The sequence below is a fragment of the Dothidotthia symphoricarpi genome, assembly GCF_010015815.1.
Source record: "Dothidotthia symphoricarpi CBS 119687 unplaced genomic scaffold P153scaffold_1, whole genome shotgun sequence".
NCBI classification, from domain to species: domain Eukaryota; kingdom Fungi; phylum Ascomycota; class Dothideomycetes; order Pleosporales; family Dothidotthiaceae; genus Dothidotthia; species Dothidotthia symphoricarpi.
Genome location: NW_022985008.1, coordinates 1,813,596 through 1,830,030, shown reverse-complemented (window position 1 = coordinate 1,830,030; position 16,435 = coordinate 1,813,596). Strand labels below are relative to the sequence as shown.

Sequence of the window (16,435 nt, the reverse complement as noted above, 5' to 3'; positions counted from 1 at the left end):
TCCGCCGTCATCTTATCCAACGGTAATACCACACCTATATGTAAACGCCAAACACCCTCTAACCCCCCCGCTGTATAAACATCCCATCCCCACCCCTCAACCCTCAACCCTCACCCCCCCCCCCCCCCCCCTAACATCATACTCCACCCACCGTGCCCTCCCCTCCCGCCTCCCCCCCTCCCCACTCTCATCCAAACTCCCCGGATTCATAACCGTACACCCACAGTACTTCACCACAAACGCCGGCGCGCCCGCATCCGCAACAACAAGCGCAGTAGGCAGCGGATACAGCGTAAGCGCATGCGCATAATCCCAATGCAGCGGGCGCGCCGCGAGCGGAAAGGGCGAGAGATGCGCCTGCGAGAGCAGAGTGCGGGTTAATGCGCGAGCAGTCTGGGTATCCGTTGGCAGCTGGTGGGCTTGCGTAGGTGGTGTAGAAATGTCGGGATCGATGTCCATTTCCTCCCCACCACCTGCATCGTCGTCGGTGGGCTTATTAAACCGGATGCTAGTCCGCTGTAACCGCGCCGTCACGTCGTCGCGCAGAATAGCCAGTTCACCCTTCACGCCGAACCAGCTCAGCCGCGCGGGATTACTAGTCCACAGCACATCCCCCTCTTTCCCACGGGCCTTCCCAGGGCCCCAAACCTCGCGATTCGCCTCAGCGACAGCGCGGCGAATGCGGTTTGTAAACAGCGCTGGGACAGGTTTGCGGGGCAGCGGGGTAGCAGCGCCGGCGGAGAAAGCGCTGGGCCAGGCGTCGTTGTCGCCGGGGACGAAGATGAGTGTTGTGTGAGCGATGAGTTGTGGGAAGTCTGATAACACGGAGGCCAGGGCGTCGAAGTGCTCTTTGTATTCTATGCTGCCTGCGCGGGGGACGCCGGCGAGGCTAGCTTTGGAGCTGAAGTTCCCGATTAGGATGATGGCGAGGGGGTAGGCGGGGGGCGGGGCTGTTGGGGTAGCGGGGGAGTAGGTGCGGAGGAGGGTGCGGAGGGCGGCGAGGGTGGAGGGGATGTCGAGGTGGAGGTCTGATGCTATGACTACGTTGTGGGGGGTGTCGGCGTCGAGGAGCTTTGCGGCGATGCGGGACATGCGCGTGCCTGTTGCGCGGTGGGAGCCGACGCCCAGGAAGTCTGTCCAGCCGAATGCTGGGCCGGCGAGGCTGTTTTTATCGATTTCTTCGGCGCCGCCGAGCGTGGTTGTGCGGCGCTCGCAGGGGGGGTGGCCGACGGAGAAGGCGAGGAATTTGCCGCCGATGGTTCCGCCTATGCCTCCTTGGCCCCCGAGAGATGAGGATGCGCCGGCGGCGTAGTCCTCTTCGTAGCTGCCTTCTACTAGCACGATCATGCCGGGGGCGAAGTAGGCGCCGTTCTCTGGTATGGGGCGTGCATGCTGGATGTCTAGTGCTATTGTGCCTGTCAGGTCGGAGAGGGAGAGGGCGCCGGTTGCCGAGACAGTGAGCATGCCCAGTAGCAGATGTGTGCTTCCATTCCGGCCTAGCAGGTTGGCAATAGGGGTGATTGTGTTGGTTTGCGAGATGGCGACGGAGCCCGTGCGACTCAGTGTTGCGGAGCGAGTGGCCGAGAAGGTGGGTATTTGGAAGGTTTCGTTGCGAAGGACGCGCTGGTGGACGATGTGGTAGCGTTGGCGGAAGAGTTCAGTCTTGTGGGCGGGGCTGGGGAAGAGAGAGGGTTTCGAGGACGATCTAGGTCTGTTTAGCGAAGTCGATGCTGTAGTGAGCACGTGCAACTACTCACTTCTCATAGTGCTTCTGGGTGACGTTGTAGAGCAGCTTTGGCTGTTCAAATGCGCCGATGACCTTCAGCCACTCGCGAGGGTCCTTCAGCAGGTCTTCCTCTTCCTCTTTGTCTTCCACTTCCAGACTCGACATGCCAAAGCTCGACAAGGCGTCCAGCGGCGGTCGAGATGGCTGGCCATGTTGCTCTGGCCCAAAGTTGAAGCTGCTCTGCCTGCCCATGGTCGAGCCCTGTGCTATCCTCCCTCCAGCCATGGAACCCTCCAACGTCTTCAGTATGCTCTTCAGCGTCTCGCTCTCACCCTCGACAATCACCTGACCCCCGCTCTTCTTCCAGCTCTTGGCTACCTCTTCGAGCACCTTCTCCGCCAGACCCTCCTCCCGCCATCCCGAGCCGCAGTGCTTCCCAATGAAGCTCGCTAGTGCGTTGAGCGCAGACGATGTGAGGGTAAGGTTGTGTTTCTTGGTGAACGTGCGGAAAGCGAGTGGACGGAGGGTCGCCGGTGGGAGTAGCACAGGGAGAACGGTTGATTTAGGAGCAGGCCTCAGTGCGGGAGGGGCGCGTATTGGGGCTGTTCGGCGGGGATTGATGGGATGGACGGGCGTGCCGAAAGCGGGCGACGATGAGGGGATTGGGTTTGCCGGCACCGCAAAGGGCTTCTCTGGCCGTTTTGTTGTTGCCATTATAGAGGTGTGTATAGCCGGGGTTGAGCTGGAAGTAGTCCGCACGTCTAATTGAAATTCACGTCGCGTCGCGTCGAGTCGCGCCTTAGCGTGTCTGAGCTACTTTTCCACTCAACGGCCCGCCAACTTCACAACACCACACTCAATAAATCGAACACCCCTTGAACAACTTATCACAACAATCGCATACACAGCATCAATCGGCGAACCCTACTATCCACTGAAATACCTCACAATGGCCGACTTCCCTCTTGCGACCCTCGCCGAGGTGGACGAGCTGCCCAAGACGAAGGAGAAGCTCGAGGAGCTCACCCAAGCCGCATCGCTGCAGTATTCGCTCAAGAAATTTGCTGACGCCGCCGACCTCTACTCCAAAGCCGTCGAGATCCAGGCCGCTCTCAACGACGAGATGGCCCCCGAGAACGCCGAGCTACTCTTTTACTATGGACGCGCCTTGTACAAGGTGGCAGTTGCCAAGAGCGACGTACTGGGTAACAAGGTGGCCCAAGAAGACAAGAAGAAGTCCAAGACAAAAAAGGCGGCGAAAAAAGCAGGCGGCGAGGGGTCAAGCACAGCAGCAAAGGGCGACAAGACGGAGCAAAAGGACGAGTCGGTCGACACAAAGGCCTACTTCCAGCTCACTGGCGACGAGAACTGGACCGACTCCGAGGACGAGGATGATGAAGAGCAAGAAGGCGAGCAGGAAGAGGAGGAGGACGACTTCGGCAACGCCTATGAGACCTTTGAACTCGCCCGCGTCCTGTACTCGCGACAGCTGGATGCGCTAGAGCAAGAAAGCACCGCAGACAAGGGCAAAGGCAAAGCCGAGCTCACTCCACAAGCCCGCGCCATCAAAGAGAAGATTGCAGACTGCCACGGCTTCCTAGTCGAAATCTCGTTGGAGAACGAGCGCTTCCACGATGCTGTGTCTGACGCCCGCGCTTCTCTCGCGCTGCAAGAGGAGCTAAGTCCATTCGAGCACGAGAACGTCACAGAAAGCCACTACTCCCTATCCCTCGCCCTAGAATTCGCCTCCGTCTCAAAAGTCCGTGAGGACCAGACAGGTATCCAAAACGACTCTCCAGCAGACGCAGCACCGCCAGCAGACGACGAGAAAGACGTCATCGACTGGGATCTCCGCAAAGAAGCCGCCAAGCACACTGAGCTCGCCATCCAGAGTCTCGAGGCGCGGCTGCAGAAGGAAGAAGCTGCCCTGGCATCCGACACCTACACGCCAGAGCGCAAGAAGGAAATGACAGCCGTTATCGAGGACAAGAAGGGCATGTTGGAGGATCTGAAGACTCGTGTTGCAGATCTGAAGTCGGATCCGACGAAGGAACAGTATGATAGCCTTGATCCGACGGTCTTCCAGGGCCTTCTTGGCGGGTTGCTGGGTGCGGATGCCGCGACGCAGAAGGCGAAGCTTGCGGAGGCTACGAAGGGCGCGAATGATCTCACGGGGTTGGTTAAGACGAAGAAGAAGGCAAAGGCGCTTGCACCAGCGGCCTCGACGTCGGCAGATGCCGGGAGCAGCAAGAGGAAACTGGAAGTCGAGGATAGTAGTGCGGCTGGGAAACGAGCAAAGACCGAAGAGCCGCTGTAAACTATACATGCGTCGTTCGATTGGGCTTTTACAATATTAAGCTTGTACCTGTATTGCTGGATACCTCAAAAAGACCTGGCGTTGAAGGTTTGGATTGATAGTCCTCGACATGAGCGTGTTTTCCCTATTCTGTTCTCGCCGCAGACACAATCAAATCGGTTATGCTTTGTGCCCCGAGTATCTCCTCTCCTCTCATCTCCGTCCCTCCTCAGATATGCCATCGTGTCCAATGCGAACACACTCGACAACCATATCCAATCAAAACCCCCCATCCCACTCCATCCCCCCTTCAACCACACCACATCCTCTCCACCCACCCCAACCCCTCCCTCAACCACTCCTCCCCCTCCTCCCTCACCCCACCATCAAACCCATGCCCCATCCCCTCCCTAACCTCAAACCTCACCTCCCCACCCTCCAACCACACCCTACACTTCTCCACAAACGCGCGACTATCCCCCACACTAACCACCTGATCCGCACCCCCATGCACAATCCACGTCGGCGGGAGATACCCCCCCTCCTCCACCAAATACAGCGGCCACAACGCTCTATCCCCGCCGAAGAACTCTAAATACCGCCCGTAGGCAGACAGCGCATAGGAGAGGTGCATACGCGCAGGCGGGACCGCAGAGGAAATAACCGCACCCGGGACGATGGCGGCGATATGTTCATCGACCACCGCGGGCGGAGGCGAGGGCTTATCAAGCAGCATGGGCGTAGCTTCCCGCCGCAGGGAGTACGTCATCGGATACTGCGCCAGTATAGCTTTTACCCTCCCTTTTGGCTGCGTGAGCCCGGACATCAGGGCCAGGTACCCACCTGCGGAGTCCCCGGCCGCAAGGACGTGTTCGTAGTCCAACTCGATGCAGATATTCTGCGCCGCGAAAAATTCATCCACGCCGCCGTCGTGCAACCATGTCCAGAAATCGGCCAGATCTTCCAGGATCTGCGCGCCGGTGTGTTCTGGAACAAGGCGGTGGTTTGGCAAAACGGTGATGGCGGCGTTGCGGTGGATGAATGGGATGTAGAAGGCTGAGAGCCAGTGCGGGTGGAGACAGTCGCCTGTGGAGGACGGGATGTGTTGGTCTTCTTTTTTTTTTTGATGTGGGCTGGGAGGGGGCAGGGGAGGGGGACTTATCTTACTAGGCCGCCGCCGTGGAATTTTACGATTATGGGGTGCTTTTTTCTGGGGGGTAGGTTCTTGGGGATGAGGATCCCGACGGCGATGGCGTGGGTGTTGAGGTTTTTGTAGGTTGTGCGGTGGGTGGTGAAGCTGGAGAAGCGGGTTTCGGGTGTGGTGTCGTCGAGGGGGGCCATGCTTGTTTGGTTGGGTTGTTTGTTGTGAGAGGGATGATGTGGGACCTTCAAATGTGATTCTGGGTACAGTGTGAGGGAAAAGTTCGGCAGTTCCTTCGATCAGGCTGTTACACGGCACGCGCCTTCTTTGTACTACGCGAGAAAGATGACTCCAACTCTGAGGTATGATTGCAAGGCGAGATTCGAGAGCATTGGCTTGCTACCAACATGTACATGAACATGCCGGTATAGAGTGCAATACGACACCCTTGTGATCAGTGTGTAAATGAACTTGTAACGAGTATCACTGCACCTACTCAAACACCTTCATGTCAATCGATACTACTCATAAAACTGAAGAATACTCATTTACTACAACTCACTGATCACTTGAAGTCGGCCTCTGTCAATGAGTCTTCCGTCTTCTGTATTCTCTCCCACACTTCGCTCCACTTCTCCCACTCGCCCTCTGGCAGCTTTCCCTTGAGCGGCAATCTCCCGCCTTCCATTGTGCCGAATCCAGTGACACGCTTCACAGCCTCCTTGATGCCCACAATACCGTACTTGCCAATGAAGTTCTCCGCTGTGCTGACTGTGTACTGCAGCTCCTTGATCTTCTTCAGTGCCGCTTTGTCGAACTCCTCTCTTTCGGCGAGCTTCATCAGCGTGCATACAGTCTTCGGGTAGATAGCTGCCAGTCCGTCGATGACACCGGCCGCGTCGAAGATCACAATAGGACCTAATTGCTGGCCGAGACCGCTGTACACTTTGAACTTGCTGTGGTCTATTTGCGGGTCGAGGGATACTTGGTTGTGATAGGACACAATGGCGTGGGACATCTTGCAGCCCACGATATTGGGGTGTTGGGCGAGGACGCGGTAGTCTTCAGGCGTTACCATGACGTTGTTTGTTACGCCCGGGTAGTTGTATCTATCTTTCGTCAGCCGTATGTTTTCAGCAAAAACACCACCTTCCTCCATTCCTCGCACTCACATCAAAACAGGAAGCGGCGACCGATCCGCAACAACTTTGTACCATTCCCGAATACCCTCCTGCGACGCCGCAGCCCCAAAGTACCCCGGCGCAAGCACCAGCCCCCACTGCGCGCCAGCCTTCTTGAAGTCCTCGAGCCACTCTAGTGTCTCGTCCACGCTGTTGACTAGCGTCCCAGCCATGATGGGGTAGTCTGGGAACCCGGCATCATCCAACCCCTTGCGCACGCCGGACACCATGTCGAAGCGCTCTTGACGCGACATGTGGATCGCCTCACCGGTTGAGCCCAGCAGAACAAGACCACGGACGCCATTTTTGGCGAGGAACACACTATGCGCAATCTGAGTCTCGACGTCAACTGCGGCTTGGAGCGAGTTCGATTCGGAGGCCGCTTTGAAGAAGGTTGGGACGGGAACGAAGACACCGTTGGGAGGTGCGACTGTCATCTTGGCTTTTGGTTGTGGTGGTTCACTTTTGGGGTTTTTAAACTTCTCAACTCCTGGACTTCGTTCAAAACTGCAACAACGGCGCCTGGTCTACCTATTTATCAATTACTGTCGTTCGGGTCTAGTTCTCCCATTCTCCGAAGCTAGATGCCCCGCGGTGGAGGGCGGATGACCCCGCGGCCAATGTCGGTCGAATGAGGGGTTGGGATTCGCTCTCTCGGTCATGGTTCCGAGCGAAGATGATTACCAAAATGTCAGAAATGGCAAGGGAGAGGATTTAACGACCTACAGATCGTTGACAAACTAGACCGTTATATCCACCCGGAAATAGTCTCATCCTCCAGCTCTGTTACTTTCAGTCGCCGACATACATTTCCATCTCGATATTCCTTACACAATTCAATTGCAGAGCCCAATCTCTCAAAAGAGAGCTGGAAAGTATACAATCTACACACAAAAAATTTCGATCATGGGTAAGATAGCCAGTATTGAGTACTTTCGCGTACCACCACGATGGCTCTTCGTCAAGATCACAGACGAGCACGGCAATTCCGGTTGGGGTGAAGCTTCACTGGAAGGCCACACTCAAGCAGTCGAAGGATGCTTAGATGCCTGGGCAGAGAGATATGTTGGGTTTGAGGCTGAGTACGTATTGCAGTGACAACGCCAACCCACAGCCTCCCTACTGATGGGAGACAGTGAGATTGAGCACATCTGGCAAATGTCATGGCGAACTAGCTTCTACCGAGGCGGACCAGTGTTTATGAGTGCACTAGCAGGAATCGATATTGCACTTTGGGATCTCAAAGCGCGAAAGCTAGGCGTACCGATTTATCAGTTGCTCGGTGGGAAAGTGAGAGATAAGCTGAAAGTGTACGCTTGGATAGGCGGAGATCGGCCGGCTGATGTGTTGGTGCAAGCGTAGGTGCCCTCAACCCCTAGATTTCATAGTCTGATAGTTGCAGGCAAGCCAGGAAGGACCAAGGCTTCACGGCCGTGAAAATGAATGCCACAGAAGACGCCGCCTGGCTCGACTCTCCCTCCATCTTGCACTCAGCAGTCGAGCGACTGAAAACTGTAAAAGATCTCGGCATGGATGCAGGCATGGACTTTCACGGTCGCATCCACAAACCCATGGCCAAGCAGCTAGCCAAAGCCCTCGAGCCGCACCACCCCCTTTTCATTGAAGAGCCGCTCCTCTCAGAGCACATCGGCGGCATCAAAGCTTTGTCGCAAATCACCTCGTGTCCCATTGCTTTAGGCGAGAGGCTACACAGCCGCTGGGATGTCCGTCCCTTCCTCGAAGCAAACTGCGTCGACATCCTGCAACCAGATATCTCACACGTAGGCGGCATCTCAGAAATGAAACGTATTGCCTCCATGGCCGAGACATACGACGTCGCATTAGCACCGCACTGTCCATTGGGACCCATTGCGCTCGCTGCCTGTGTGCAAGTGGACTGTACGCTTGCGAATTTTGCGATCCAGGAGATGAGTTTGGGCATTCACTACAATGCCGGAAGTCAAGATTTGACGAGCTATACGAAGAATCCTGAAGTGTGGGACGTGAAGGAGGGGTATATCGAGCTGATGAAAGGCCCGGGTTTGGGGATTGAAGTCGATGAAGAGATGGTACGACGGTTGAGTAAAGACGCAAAGGCGTGGGTTAGCCCTGGGTTCATTGGACCTGGCGGAGAGGTTCGGGAGTGGTGAGATGTTTGATGGTTGGTGTTTTTGGCCATAACTTGCCCGTGTACTATCTGTCTAGTACCACCTGGTGACCAGGCCTTAGTACGACAATGTTTGAATAACGTGGGTACTGGCTCTGGAACTTCAGTCTTTTACCTCTTCTTGACACTCTAGACATATTGAGTCCCAAAGTCGATCCCCTATCTACAACCATCAAGATAACGTTTACTCCGAGGCCACTATGCATGCTAGAAGGCATATCTACACAGGTCATGGCCATAGCGGGTTCCGATAACGGCAGTTGTTCCTTTGTTGGTAAATTCTACGCTTGACTAATACTCTCATTTAGACATCGTAGTATGATTCTGATCGTCTTTTGCTGGTCATCCAAGGCTGGTGCATATAGGAAAGATGTTGAGCTAACTCAGATGCAGTATAGCTTTCGACATCCCCTCTTTATTTCCAAGGTCGGCCCTTGGTCTAAGACAGTCCACCGGGTATCGTGGGTGTTGTATACGTTCTAGTTTTCTAGTCCAGGCGTCTGGTGGCCTGACGCTGTCTAGCTCTGCGCAGTACCGTACCGCAAGGCTGAGCCACATATGAGCTGACCTCCAGAGCTTTTTAACCTCATAGCACCCGCCCTAAATCAGTAACAGTAATTTCTGGCTTTCCAAGCCCTTCATGACTTCTTCAAAGTCCATCAGCCTTCAGGTCCAATCAAATATCACCACGACGGCACCATTGAATGTACCAAACCTCCTGCGCCTACCGGATGAACTCCTCGTCCAGGTAGCACAAAGGAGCGATGAAACAGAACGACAGGCATCGCTATGCAACCTGTCGCTCGTGAACCGCCGCCTTTCAGCAGTTTTCAAAGAGGAGCTCTACTGCGCGCCCTCATTGAAGCCTGATCATGCGCACCAGCTAGTCGTACAACTACTCGACCAGCCCAGGCTCGCACAAAAGGTCACGAAACTGGAAATCCTCGACACTAGCCCGGAGAAAGTTCAAACTCGAGCATGGGATTGGGACCGTAAAGAGTGGAACGACGTGGAATTTCAGGGAGGAGACATCTTCAACCCATCCGACGCGACACTCAAACTAGCTTTCAAGTGTTGGGATGCGCTCTCGTCCCGTGGTATTGTCGATCATTCCTGGCGATGGATAGCTGGCCTCCAGGCCGGCGATTCCTATGCATACGTCTCGGTCCTTCTCGCCATTACGCCTAAACTCAAGCGTTTGACAGTTTCCAATCAGTACGCGAAGGCATTGGCGAAGCCGAGATTCACACTCCACGAGACGCTCGGCATCTCACTTCGACCATACATGGTCTATTCCCTAAACAAAATCGCTCCGAGTATCGAGGAGTTCCAACTAGCTCCAAATCCCTATGGACAACTCGGTCTCGTCGAACACAACGCCAGCGACATCGATTTCTGGAGCTTCAAGTCTTTGGATCTGAGGGGAATGACGTCCGTCAGACATCTCACCTTCCCGAGTTCTGCTCTAGGAGGGTTGTCGCAAATAGCGGGATTCGTATCGCCTAGGTTTCCACCGAACTTGCACAGCTTGCGGATTACAGATTGTCAGTTGATCGCGATTTGCTTCCTCAAGGCTTTCCTCTTCCGCGCCCCGCAGAGACACCCTCGTCTGAGGGTCATAGAAGCAGCGTTTCGGGAGGAGAGGATAGGGCTGGTGACCGGAAGTGAGAGCATGAATAGGGAGGCGGAGATGCAGATTGTGAGCAAAACGGCAAAGGCTCAGGGACTCAAGGTGCGCTGGAATTTTCAAGGGCGAAGTGTGACTTGGTGTGAGGACGTGTGATTGATATTGACTCGGAGGAAGTGTATGTTGCCGCGGGTGGATGTGGTGGGTTACGTGTCACAGGAAAGACAAATAAATCAGAAGGTTACCAGAAAACATCAGCTTTTCATGATGTGTCATACCCCGTCGTGAATACCCTCCCTTGTGCCTTCCCGATCGACCGAATCGAAATTAGGCAAGTCCTGACATACCGACACATGAAGTCCCAAGACATCCATATCCCCATCGCAAACCCGATGGTTCACCAAAGAACTATTTCTCAGCTCATGAACCCATAGGATGACCACTGGCTTACGAGTCCCAGAAGCACTGGAAGCTCCTGATGCGATCCTACACGAACACGTTAGGCCAACACACACTACTATCAACAAACCCAAAGAAACTCACATTCCAGTCCCACTGCCCAAGATGAGGGAACTCGCCTCGACCGGGCAGATACAAGCCAGCCCTAGAGTTGTCGCAGTTCTTGGTGCTACCACAATTAGTCTGATAGCTACGCTGATAGAGAAGATCCCCTGTCCACCCAAGGACTTACTCGTAGAAGAAACAGTAGTACGCCTGACCATCTCGGAAGTTTGGCGTACCGCGCGGGCAGTTCTTGAACTTGATGGACGATAGATCACCCCTACGGTATTGTTAGCCTTGAATCAATTTCTGTGGGGGATGGAGGACATACGTAGTCTCCCGACACGTATTCATGCTCTGGATGCAGCTTTGGTAGACACTTACGCGACCTCCGAATCGATTGTGTTCGTAGAAATGTAACTACTTATCGTCAACTTCAAGCGCTGATACGAACCTCACTGACTCACCATGCGACAGTATTCCTTGTCGTGCCCCCAGCAATCCTCGTCGTCGTTTGCAGATGCAACATCGCCGGTGTCGAAGGAAGTAGTGGACGTCGGCTCACGAGCAGCATATTGGAGTGACTGTTTGTCCTCATCTATGCCGGGCTCAGGAAGAATCACACCGCTGAGATTGACGAGTCCAGGAGTGCCGCTGAGCTCCAACATGGTGCCGTCAGTCTTGGTGAGGTTGAGGCTCAGCACCAACGTGGCCAAGGTGAGAAAGAAGAAGACAGTTCGCATGTTGAAGACAACGTTGTTGTGAGTAGCGAGCAAGAAGAGTGATGTAGTCAATGGTAGAAGTTTGTCAGCTTGCGCAGGGTAGGTGAAGCTCGACTTGGAGGTAGAAGAAGAAGAAGACTCAGAGTGTACGTTTGTCACGAATCTCACCTGCATAGAGGTAGTTGGCGGTGACAATACGGAGGTGGGTAAACGCGGGTCACTGTCGTTTGCTGGCGGAGTCTCACCGAGCCTTTACACAACGACACTAAATCTATCCTTTACATACGGGGATATTTCTATAAATGTCATGTCAACCAGATGTCGTTTTACAACACTGGGACAATAACTTCATGTGATATAAGCTCACTGTAGTCAGATCTCCGCAGTCTAGCTTTAAGAAACGGCGGATAAACATTTGCACATTAGCTTTGTTGCATTTCTCGCGCTGTAGCAGTCATTCAAGGGCTTGGTAGATATTTTGTCATTTACCGGGTTCAATATGGTTACATTGGAGAAAGGACATTGTGTATGCAATTTGATTCCTGAATAATCGAGGCGATATCCTTGATTGTAGAGTATATGACAAGAAATATTAAATCTCCATGTATGGATAGAGACCGTGCGAGACCGGAATACACGAAATCACATCAATGGGATCTTCAGATTTCGAGTCCACATAAAGTCGTATACAAGTGTTGCCCGAGTGTTCGCAAACACGCAACGCTCGACATAAAACGGCATCTACTACTTGTCGATACCCGACAATCTGTAGTCGAAAACGACAAACAAAGACGCATAGCCATGCGACTGAAGACGACGAATTGAAAGTTGAGTTGATCGATCAACAACTCATCCAGGATACCGAAACCCATAAACTCCTATCAGCCTATGAGACACATTTTGAAAGGTGCGACAACCTTGAAAACACACGCGCGCTCACATGATTTTCCGTCAACCTCAAATTGGCATCGCAGACACGGTTCGGGTATGGAACAAGGGAGGCCGACTTCATGAGGACTGAGCGTCGGGAAAACATATTAACAGCTTAGATATGAAACTGCAATACTTGGATGCAGAATGATAAGGCTTTGTCAAGCACGGGGATGTGTAAGAACTGAGTGCGGGACGCAAGATGGAAGGTGGAGGTGTGTCGGGTGATTAGCAACGTGGACGAGTTTATGTGTTACATTGAACGGAAGACAGGCGCCATATATCATAGAGGGAGTAGAACTTGACGAGAGGGTGAGAAGAGTAGCTACTTGAGAAACAACACGAACTGACCATAATAGATGATGAAGGGTTGGTAGTAGACAAGATTGACATCACGATGAACAAGGTAGACACCCAAAATGGTATGAGAGACGCAATTCATTAACTATCCACATATGTAGCCTTGAGTATCCCATCGCCTAAACAAAGACCACTACCAATCACCATTGACCCTGAATCGACATATGCCGAACTGGGTGCAAGATGACGAGGCAGAGATCGTAGCCAAGCAATTAAGCAAAAAGTTATGAACACAGACGAGAAAAAGTGACATTCATGACAAAAACTCCCCGATGTCTAGTAGCACATGCAGGTCATTTGAGTGAAATCTGAGTATGTTAGTTAGGTTGCGCGAAGAGGATGAAGCGAAACACATACCATTGACGGGAAACATCTACAACCTGGAGCCGTGGACAACCTTGTAGTCGACAGCCATCTCAAGACCATCGTCAGCGATGACAAGGATGCGAACGCTTCCACGGCCGCTGTCGAAGGACTCAGCAAGACGGGTGGAGAGACCGCTCTGGTCAAGGATGGGAAGACCCTGCTTGACGTCACCAGACTCGGTCATGGCAACAACGCGACCGTCTTCACGGATGTCAAGAACGCGGTACTGCTTGAAGACAGGGCCGAGCATGTTCTGGACAACAACCGAAGGAGCCGGGTTGGAGATGAAGCTGGACTCCTCATGGAGCTGCTTGGTGAAGAGATCAACACCGAGGTAACGGTGCTGACCGGTCTGGGAGGAGGTGGTGATGCGGATGACCTGGCAAGGGCGGCCCTGGAGGATCAGGAGATCGCCAATGCGGATGTGGTGGCAAGGGATGGTGATGGTGTTGGCGGAAGTCATCTTGGCGGCTGTTGCGGGAGAAGACGGGATGTGAGCGGAAGAAGTGTTGATACGAACGACGCTCTTAGTAGGAGCGGCGGATTGGACGGGGCGAGAAGCTACGGGAGCGCTTGCCTGAACGGGACGAGAGGAGACGGGAGCGCTGAACTGGATAGGTCGAGCGGGAAGAGGAGCGGCAGCTGACACGTGGGTGCGAGCGGAGACGTGGGTAGGAGCAGACACGTGAGTGTGAGCTGAGACGTGAGAGCGTGCGGGAGCAGGGGCAGGAGCACGGGCGGAATGAGATTCCTTGACGGTTACTTCCTCGCGGATGTCGTCGTACTTGGCAGCAGACGAAGAGTGTGCGTGAGAGTGTTCGTGGCGTTGAGGGTGGATGGGGTGGACGATACGTTCACCGACCTTGTGGGCTGCGTGCTTGATACCGGAGCGAAGAGAGTGATACTGTCCTTCGTGGTCGTAATATCCCATATCACGCTTAAACTTCTTGGGGGTGTCAACACTGGCACGAGCAGATTCTTCTACTCGAACCGATCCCTGGGTGGGGTAGCGACGATCGACTGAGTCAACGTGCTTCCTTTCGTAGGGGGTGTTGGTGTGATTGGCAGTGAAGGTCTCCTTGGAGTAACCGGAGGTTTGTTGTTGACGTTGGGGGGCGTGCGACGAGAAGTTGGTGTGACTTGCTTCGGCGACGATGGGACGAGTGTGTTTGCGAAACTGACTCTCAGTGAGATCGATCTGAGATGGTTGATTGTCTGAGGCAGGGCCGTGAACAGAATCGAAGTGACCGTCGAATGATCTACTCTTAACCTCGATGTGGGAGTGAGAAGGTTGGGGTTGGAGGCTGGAGGAGGAAGGAAGGTCAGCTTAAGCAAGGAAGAGGAGGTGAGGGAAAAGTGGAGAACGCGTGTCGCTCTGACAACAACAAAGGAATAGGGGTTAGCGCCAATTATGTGGCTTTCGGCCCGGCCTCCTTTGTTGTGATGGACCGTGCGTTGATGTGCTGTCAATAACATTGGCTAATGAATCGCGGACTTACCGATCCCTGGACTGGAATTCCAAGCGCCCGTGAGTCTGGTGGGTCTGTTCCTTCTGATGATTCTGCGGAATCTGCGGAATTCGCTCGAACTGGTGAGATTTCTGCTCAAACTGGTGCGACTTTTGCTCAAACTGGGGAGACTGCGGTGCCTGGGCCTGTTGGGTCGATGGAATTGGCACAAACTGGTGAGTCTGCTGGATCTTCTCAGTGTGCTGGGTCTGCGGAATCTGCTCGAAGTGCTCAGTCTGGTGAGTTTGGTGAGTTTGGTGAGTCTGTTGCGTCTGCTGAGTCTGGTGAACTTGGCGCTGCTCGGGCTTGATGTAGCGGGTTTGCTCGTGAATGTGAACCTCTTCACGGTGCTGGGGACGATGATGATGCTCCTCTTCGTGGACGTGAACCTCTTCTTTTACTTGGGTGTCGTGGTGCTGGGGGCGGTGGACAGTAGCAGTGAAAGACTCGTGGATCTCCTCGTGCTCCTCCTGTCCGTGTGAAGCTCGTTGGGGATGACGAGCTTCACCTTCTGCCCTCAGTCTATGCGACTCTTGAGTGGATTCCTGAGTGCCTGCGCTCCGATACGCAGACGGGAAGACACTGAAGGGGATCGGAACCTGATCAAACCATCAGCAACATTTTCTCACCTCACAGTTGCGCCATCACGTACTCGCGCTTCAAAATCCAGTTTGGCGGAGTTTGGTAGTTCCTTCTTGAATTACCTTCGAACTGTCCGAAAACAATTCGAAAGGAATCAAGAACGAAACTTCTTGGCTCCTTTGGGAGATTCTCACTTGGAGATTTGAAATGGGGAATTAAAATGCTCAAAGGTAGCCAGCTTGATGTTGGTTGACGTGCAGCAACGTTGACGATAGCGATAGCGGGGGTCGTGAGCAGTGGAGAGTTCGACTATGCTATCGAGGCGAGCAGAGGAGGGTCAAGAACACTGGACGGTTGGCTGGGGACTCTGGTGAGCAGCCGTGTCGCGGGTGCAGGGCTGGAGGTTGACCGGGGATCGCTCAGCGTTGTGACTAGCGTTGTTTACTTTGTCTCTAGCGCGAAGCATTGTCCCCTTTCGAGCTGTCCCCTCAGCGACGGCAATCTCGCGTCAGCCATGGCAACGCCTCATCTCCGCACCGAGGTATCCTGTGACGCGCCGTCAGGCATTCGCACGGCTGTTGGCCGGGCAATGGCTTCCCAAGTCGCGTCGCAACCACCAGTAATCAACTTCGGACGAGCTGTAGGGAGCTTCCCAGGCCAACCTGCAGCTGGACCGAACTCACTATTGCGAGTGGGTCGATTGAAACCGTCGTGGAGGGCCGCAATTGGAGCAGCGGCTCCGTCCTGCACTATCATGATGAACGAGGCATTTATTTCCAGCTGAGATCAACATTGTCGCACGAAAGCTCCCAGCCGCCTCCCAGCCTCCCAATTTCGGCGCGTCGTCACTGGTCGAAGCTATGCACGGAGCTAATGCAGGAGAAAACTCAATGGCAATCGGAGCTGGGGAGCTATGGAGCTTGGCGATCATCCAGACCCGCCCGCCTCTCGTACGCATGACGCCTCCAAGCCCGTCGCTCCATTTGTCCACCGGTCGCTAATGATTGCGTCGTCTTTGGCGCTGCTATGCATTGCCTGTTGCAGCAAAGCAAGGTCTCGATGCTCGCAAACCATGGTTCCCTGCCACCGTCATGCATTGTGGACTGCCCTCCATCTGACATGCATAATCATGCTTTGGCGTAAGTGGTCAGCTTCTGCATTCGTCAACATGTCGTGCGCGTCCAGCAACTGCAGCTGATTGAAGCATCCGTCCAATCCTCTCTTCCCCCAATCGCTATTTGGTGTTTTGCATGCATTAGCTTTCTCTCACTTCCAGCATATCTACGCTTTTACGTCCACTTTCTGAGACCGTGATGTATCTTTTTCCA

General features: G+C 54.0%; 8 protein-coding genes across 8 annotated transcripts; 3 read left to right on the top strand and 5 right to left on the bottom strand.

Moving 5' to 3' along the window:
- Positions 1 to 96: 96 nt before the first annotated feature.
- P153DRAFT_402810 (DNA polymerase epsilon subunit B) lies at positions 97 to 2,557 on the bottom strand (the record flags this gene model as incomplete). Its single annotated transcript, XM_033671973.1, has 2 exons — positions 1,758 to 2,557; positions 97 to 1,705 (listed from the first exon to the last, which is right to left on the bottom strand). The coding sequence occupies exons 1-2, from the start codon at positions 2,438 to 2,440 to the stop codon at positions 97 to 99; spliced, it is 2,292 nt and encodes a 763-aa protein (XP_033529390.1). The 5' UTR covers positions 2,441 to 2,557.
- A 118-nt stretch (positions 2,558 to 2,675) lies between these two features.
- On the top strand, positions 2,676 to 4,043 carry P153DRAFT_380804 (uncharacterized protein; the record flags this gene model as incomplete). The annotated part of the gene is made up of 1 exon (XM_033669964.1): positions 2,676 to 4,043. One exon carries the CDS (start codon positions 2,676 to 2,678, stop codon positions 4,041 to 4,043), a length of 1,368 nt encoding a protein of 455 aa, XP_033529389.1.
- Positions 4,044 to 4,332: 289 nt separating this feature from the next.
- On the bottom strand, positions 4,333 to 5,477 carry P153DRAFT_419542 (alpha/beta-hydrolase; the record flags this gene model as incomplete). The annotated part of the gene is made up of 2 exons (XM_033672193.1): positions 5,190 to 5,477; positions 4,333 to 4,992 (listed from the first exon to the last, which is right to left on the bottom strand). The coding sequence occupies exons 1-2, from the start codon at positions 5,361 to 5,363 to the stop codon at positions 4,333 to 4,335; spliced, it is 834 nt and encodes a 277-aa protein (XP_033529388.1). The 5' UTR covers positions 5,364 to 5,477.
- Positions 5,478 to 5,689: 212 nt separating this feature from the next.
- On the bottom strand, positions 5,690 to 7,041 carry P153DRAFT_427574 (aldolase). The gene is made up of 2 exons (XM_033672674.1): positions 6,336 to 7,041; positions 5,690 to 6,272 (listed from the first exon to the last, which is right to left on the bottom strand). Exons 1-2 carry the CDS (start codon positions 6,779 to 6,781, stop codon positions 5,729 to 5,731), a joined length of 990 nt encoding a protein of 329 aa, XP_033529387.1. The 5' UTR covers positions 6,782 to 7,041; the 3' UTR covers positions 5,690 to 5,728.
- A 209-nt stretch (positions 7,042 to 7,250) lies between these two features.
- On the top strand, positions 7,251 to 8,494 carry P153DRAFT_380801 (mandelate racemase/muconate lactonizing protein-like protein; the record flags this gene model as incomplete). Its single annotated transcript, XM_033669963.1, has 3 exons — positions 7,251 to 7,426; positions 7,481 to 7,702; positions 7,747 to 8,494. The coding sequence occupies 3 exons, from the start codon at positions 7,251 to 7,253 to the stop codon at positions 8,492 to 8,494; spliced, it is 1,146 nt and encodes a 381-aa protein (XP_033529386.1).
- A 608-nt stretch (positions 8,495 to 9,102) lies between these two features.
- P153DRAFT_362698 (uncharacterized protein) lies at positions 9,103 to 10,359 on the top strand. Its single transcript, XM_033667197.1, has one exon. The coding sequence runs from the start codon at positions 9,152 to 9,154 to the stop codon at positions 10,292 to 10,294; it is 1,143 nt and encodes a 380-aa protein (XP_033529385.1). The 5' UTR covers positions 9,103 to 9,151; the 3' UTR covers positions 10,295 to 10,359.
- Positions 10,360 to 10,585: 226 nt separating this feature from the next.
- On the bottom strand, positions 10,586 to 11,382 carry P153DRAFT_427572 (uncharacterized protein; the record flags this gene model as incomplete). The annotated part of the gene is made up of 5 exons (XM_033672673.1): positions 10,586 to 10,624; positions 10,682 to 10,766; positions 10,830 to 10,919; positions 10,971 to 11,059; positions 11,107 to 11,382. 5 exons carry the CDS (start codon positions 11,380 to 11,382, stop codon positions 10,586 to 10,588), a joined length of 579 nt encoding a protein of 192 aa, XP_033529384.1.
- A 1,341-nt stretch (positions 11,383 to 12,723) lies between these two features.
- Positions 12,724 to 15,863, bottom strand: P153DRAFT_392284 (uncharacterized protein; the record flags this gene model as incomplete). The annotated part of the gene is made up of 4 exons (XM_033671136.1): positions 12,724 to 12,959; positions 13,009 to 14,321; positions 14,517 to 15,124; positions 15,645 to 15,863. 3 exons carry the CDS (start codon positions 15,861 to 15,863, stop codon positions 13,025 to 13,027), a joined length of 2,124 nt encoding a protein of 707 aa, XP_033529383.1. The 3' UTR covers positions 12,724 to 12,959; positions 13,009 to 13,024.
- Positions 15,864 to 16,435: the final 572 nt, after the last annotated feature.

What these genes read in the sequence shown, in the direction of transcription:
- P153DRAFT_427574 (XM_033672674.1), bottom strand. Translation starts at nt 6,781, where the DNA reads ATGACAGTCGCACCTCCCAACGGTGTCTTCGTTCCCGTCCCAACCTTC. An exon ending in TCGCCGCTTCCTGTTTTGAT is followed by an intron (nt 6,273 to 6,335) that starts GTGAGTGCGAGG and finishes GACGAAAGATAG; the next exon opens with ATACAACTACCCGGGCGTAA.
- P153DRAFT_362698 (XM_033667197.1), top strand. Translation starts at nt 9,152, where the DNA reads ATGACTTCTTCAAAGTCCATCAGCCTTCAGGTCCAATCAAATATCACC.